Raw genomic sequence first — 4,202 nt, forward strand, 5'->3', positions numbered from 1 at the left:
TACAACTGTACATGAATATGTGTGAAATTTATTAAGTATTCTTCAATGTTTTTGAGATCTCTATTTACTGAGGCAATTGTAATAAATTATTTATCTCAGATCTCTGATCAGATGATCAAGCAATTTAAATAGAGGCAATTGGAATAAATTATGTCAGATCATGTGATCAAGCAATTGTAATAAATTATTTGTCTCCAATCAAGTGATCAACCAAATGTAATAAATTATTCATCTAGAATCTTGATCAACCAATTGTAATAAATTATTCATCTACAATCTCTGATCAGCTGATTTTTGATCTTATGATCAAGAAGACTGTGTAATCTCATTTAAATGAATAGAAAGATTTCTTTTAAATTTCTTCATCTCAAACCTAAAGTAGGCTGATTATCAAAGGAAATTTCATTGGCAACAAAATCCAGACCACCTATTAAATAATGAACTGTCTTCATTGATAGATCTCTAAAGAAGATGATGGTCTAATTCGAACTTAACTACTTACAGTACTAAATATACGACAGCGTAAGGAGGAAACTCCGTTGGAGTAAAAAAGAACTGTCATCTAACAAAGCATAATATTCTACGCCTACTCTAAAATTCATCTGAAACGAAAACTCTCTATTTAAATTATTATTCAAACCCTGATTCTACTTCCATTGGACTTCTGTCCATTCAACTTTTAGTTGCTTAAGTCATCAACCTTCAACTTTTTTGCTGTCAGAATCGACAGCAGGTGCTGCATTCTTGGGCCTATAATAGGTTGTAATCTTAGGCTTATTATAGTTAAAGTTGTCATTTTGACCTTGCCAATTGGTACGATGGTGGTTACTTGGCCTCATTCTGTATTGATATGTGTGATCGAAAGCTGGGTTATGGCAATAAGAGGAGGAATAGCGGCTGTCAGCTGCAAATCTGTTCTGATTTTTTCCGCAGTATTCTGGCTTCTCCTTGTTGATGCTGCTTTCAGATTGCCTACGACCACCAACAACTTTGGCAAGGGTAACAACCTCCCCATTACGAGGAGGATCGAACACCAATGGCAAATAGTCGTCTGTATCACATTCAAAGCTGGACTTTTTGAAGTGTTCTTCCAGTGAGCTTCGACCCTGTAATGAAACCACCAACAACTATGTGAAACAATTGTAGGCAAGTATCAATGATACCCATGAGACATTGAGGGTAAAATTTAGAGTTACTGATAAGAAATCTGAATGGAGATTAGAAGTTTTATGCCTTGGGCTAAACAAACGCACCTGAAGCCTCGCATATGTGACTTTGCATATCTTTTTGGAGTTGGATATAGCCCAATGATGCCCATGGAACTCTTTATAAAGCTTCCATGTCGCTGTAGCAGATGTGAAATTTACAAATGCGTACCCCAGATTACATTTGTTTCTACATCAGAAAAACCTAAATTAGCATTTTGCAGCTCATGTAACCCACTAATTTGATGATAAAACTTCTGAAAAGATACATGCGAGCTTAATCTTGTTCGTACTTGAAATCTATGGGCAAGTACACAAAATCGTAGGCTGAGCGGGTTTCATCTGCATTTTGGATGCATTGGTTCCATAGCATGCAGTGACTGTCTAGCATTTTCAGGAGCATGTCGTGACTACAAAAATGGATAAGAATCAAATCATCAGCAGTCATTAATGAGGCACTTTTCACAGATTTTTAGTGACTAAGATTACCCTACTTTACTGCTGGATAATACATATCACTCCTATACTGATAGCGATGGCGAGCACAGAAAGTACACAAAATCTCACTATTTCTAGACTCACTGGCAATACGATCATCATAAAATAAAACAAAATAAAGGAATTGCATGGCAAGAACGACTAACTCGAATTGGTTTGGAATATTTTTTATCATGACAGTTGTCCTGGTCTCTTCACCATTCAATTTCGGTTGAGTCTCATCAAAAGCAAATTGGGATCTGGTTTCCTCTCCGATTGCATGGGTTGACTCTCTCTTCCAATTGTTTGTGGCAGCATCTCCTTCCCTGCCAAAACCACTTTCACGGCCTCGGCCTCTCTTCGTTACATTCGCAAATCGAGATGTGTTGCTCTTTTTGTGAATTTCACTCCAAAAAACACCTGAAGGGGTAACAGGATTTAAAAAACCTTAATCGATAAGCAATATTCATCTGTGTACACAATGAAGAAATCAATAACAGATATACTTGCCTCTATCACAGCTGAAATCGGTATGGTCTGAGTGCGGCCGTCGGTGGTGACGAGGGGGAATATTGTGAACGAAATTAGCAGAGTCTTTGTGAGTCCTACCATTCGAATGACTGAAATGGTTTTTTACTTGTTCTGACCCAATTTCCTTCCGGTCTAGCTCATTCCGAGTTCGCTCTGCATCCCTGATGTCGAAAAATTCTACAAACTTAGTTCGATTGTTAAATGGCGTCCCCCTCACCTCTTTCACAGCGCCTGCGTTTAAACAATAGAGAAATAAATGCTAAAAACTTACAGTATTCCAAGTTTTACACTTTTACTCAGTCGAGTAATAGATTCAAGCGCAAGGAACTCATGCTATTTCTAAGAATTTACTAATCCATTTAGAAGAGCAAAGCTCAATTTGACTTCAGTTTAAACACCCTGTAACACTCTCAAAAACCAACCTAATTCCTACAAAAATAGTCCTGGATTTAAACAATGAAATACAATATGTATGGGTACATACCATAGTGCTGGAAGATCGATAAAATGTTGTCATCGGATATGGCTGTATCCACATTAAAGATGACTAGCGTGCCTTGGTTCTCGGCGGTGGGCTCTGCATATTGGGCCCAAATAAGTCTTCCTTCCATGAATCTCCAGCAATAAGAAAACGGTTGTTGCAACGCTCCACTTTCCAGACTTTTAGAAAGCATCATGTACTGCTGCCTTATATCAAAAAGCGCCTGGTTAGCATGCCTAAGGTCATAAAAATCTACAGTCACCATACCGTCATGTTTTGCCTCAAGATGAAGCGCTCTAATAGGCCCCCACACCAGCAATTCCTGATGAATCTGATGATCACTGAACTCAGTAGGGACCAAACTCAGAAGCAGGCTTCGAGACTGGTACGCTTGCCGCCCGTCTGAGATCTGCGGAGAGACCATAAAACTCGGCTGGAAAGGAGGAGAAGTATGAGAGATCATGTTAGTGCAGGGCAAGTGCGTATTCGCGACAGGAATTGGAACAGGGTTGCACATAACAGGAATCTCTGGTGAACTCCATATTGTAGGAGGAGGAGGAAGCGGCGTCGGCGCAATGGGTAGGAGACAGTTCATCTGAATATGCGGCGCAATATATGCGTTGTATGTAATGGGTGGGGATCTGAATTCTGTTACAATGGGGACATTGAATACTGTTAAGGGAGAAACGGGCTGGGGAACTGGATATGCAATCCCGTAAGGTGTCTGTGGATGTGATTTCTCAAGCATCGGAGGAGTAAACTCCAGGGCAGATGGGTTCACAAACAGGCCTAACTGCGCCACTTTGTCATCAACACCCGTCTCCTCAGACTCCACCTTAACCTGCAAATCTCTCTGGGCTGCCATGACTTCACCGCCACCGCACATGACCGCAAGCAACTATACTACAGCCCCGAAAACAAAAGCTAATGAGTCCTGTATTCAGGAATACAGAAGAGGGAAAAAAAAGAGACAAGCCTGAAATTTTACTTACTCTGTTGAGAGATAGCGCAGAGGAATTGAACTTGAGGCCTTGACCTCCTTCTGAGCGTGCTGTTGAAAAAGTATGTGGATGAAATGCAGGGTTTTCCTGGGGTTTAAATTGGAATGGACAAGGGAGAGGCAGGTGACGGCCAAAACCACTTACCCCACTCCGGCGGCAGATCCACCAATCAGAAATGGTCGCGGATATCGAGGAGCCGTGCAGTGTGCAGAAGGAAAAAGGAAAAGGAAAAACCCCAATTGTGTTCCTATGACGATTCGGGTGATAATTATGGGTACTGGGGAAGGGCAAAGTTGGAAAGCGGCACCCAGGATTTAAGTGGCGGAAGGGTTTTGGTTCCACTTTAATTTTGAGGACTAGGGGGATTTACATTTTGAATCTTCAATCGATTTGAAGGGACCTTTCGTTTGGTGATTACAAGAATTTTTAAATACAGTTGTAAGGATTTTTTAATAAGTGCATTTGAGATTAAGCTTCGTTGAGCGCAACATTTTTATATTGTAAGGA

General features: G+C 40.4%; 1 protein-coding gene across 1 annotated transcript; it reads right to left on the minus strand.

The window, feature by feature from the left end:
- Positions 1–410: 410 nt before the first annotated feature.
- Positions 411–3,964, minus strand: LOC131030013 (protein terminal ear1 homolog). The gene is made up of 7 exons (XM_057960696.2): positions 3,687–3,964; positions 2,698–3,592; positions 2,193–2,444; positions 1,850–2,102; positions 1,499–1,615; positions 1,254–1,395; positions 411–1,106 (listed from the first exon to the last, which is right to left on the minus strand). The coding sequence occupies exons 2-7, from the start codon at positions 3,578–3,580 to the stop codon at positions 696–698; spliced, it is 2,058 nt and encodes a 685-aa protein (XP_057816679.2). The 5' UTR covers positions 3,581–3,592; positions 3,687–3,964; the 3' UTR covers positions 411–695.
- Positions 3,965–4,202: the final 238 nt, after the last annotated feature.

This window comes from Cryptomeria japonica, chromosome 10 (genome assembly GCF_030272615.1).
Source record: "Cryptomeria japonica chromosome 10, Sugi_1.0, whole genome shotgun sequence".
NCBI lineage: Eukaryota > Viridiplantae > Streptophyta > Pinopsida > Cupressales > Cupressaceae > Cryptomeria > Cryptomeria japonica.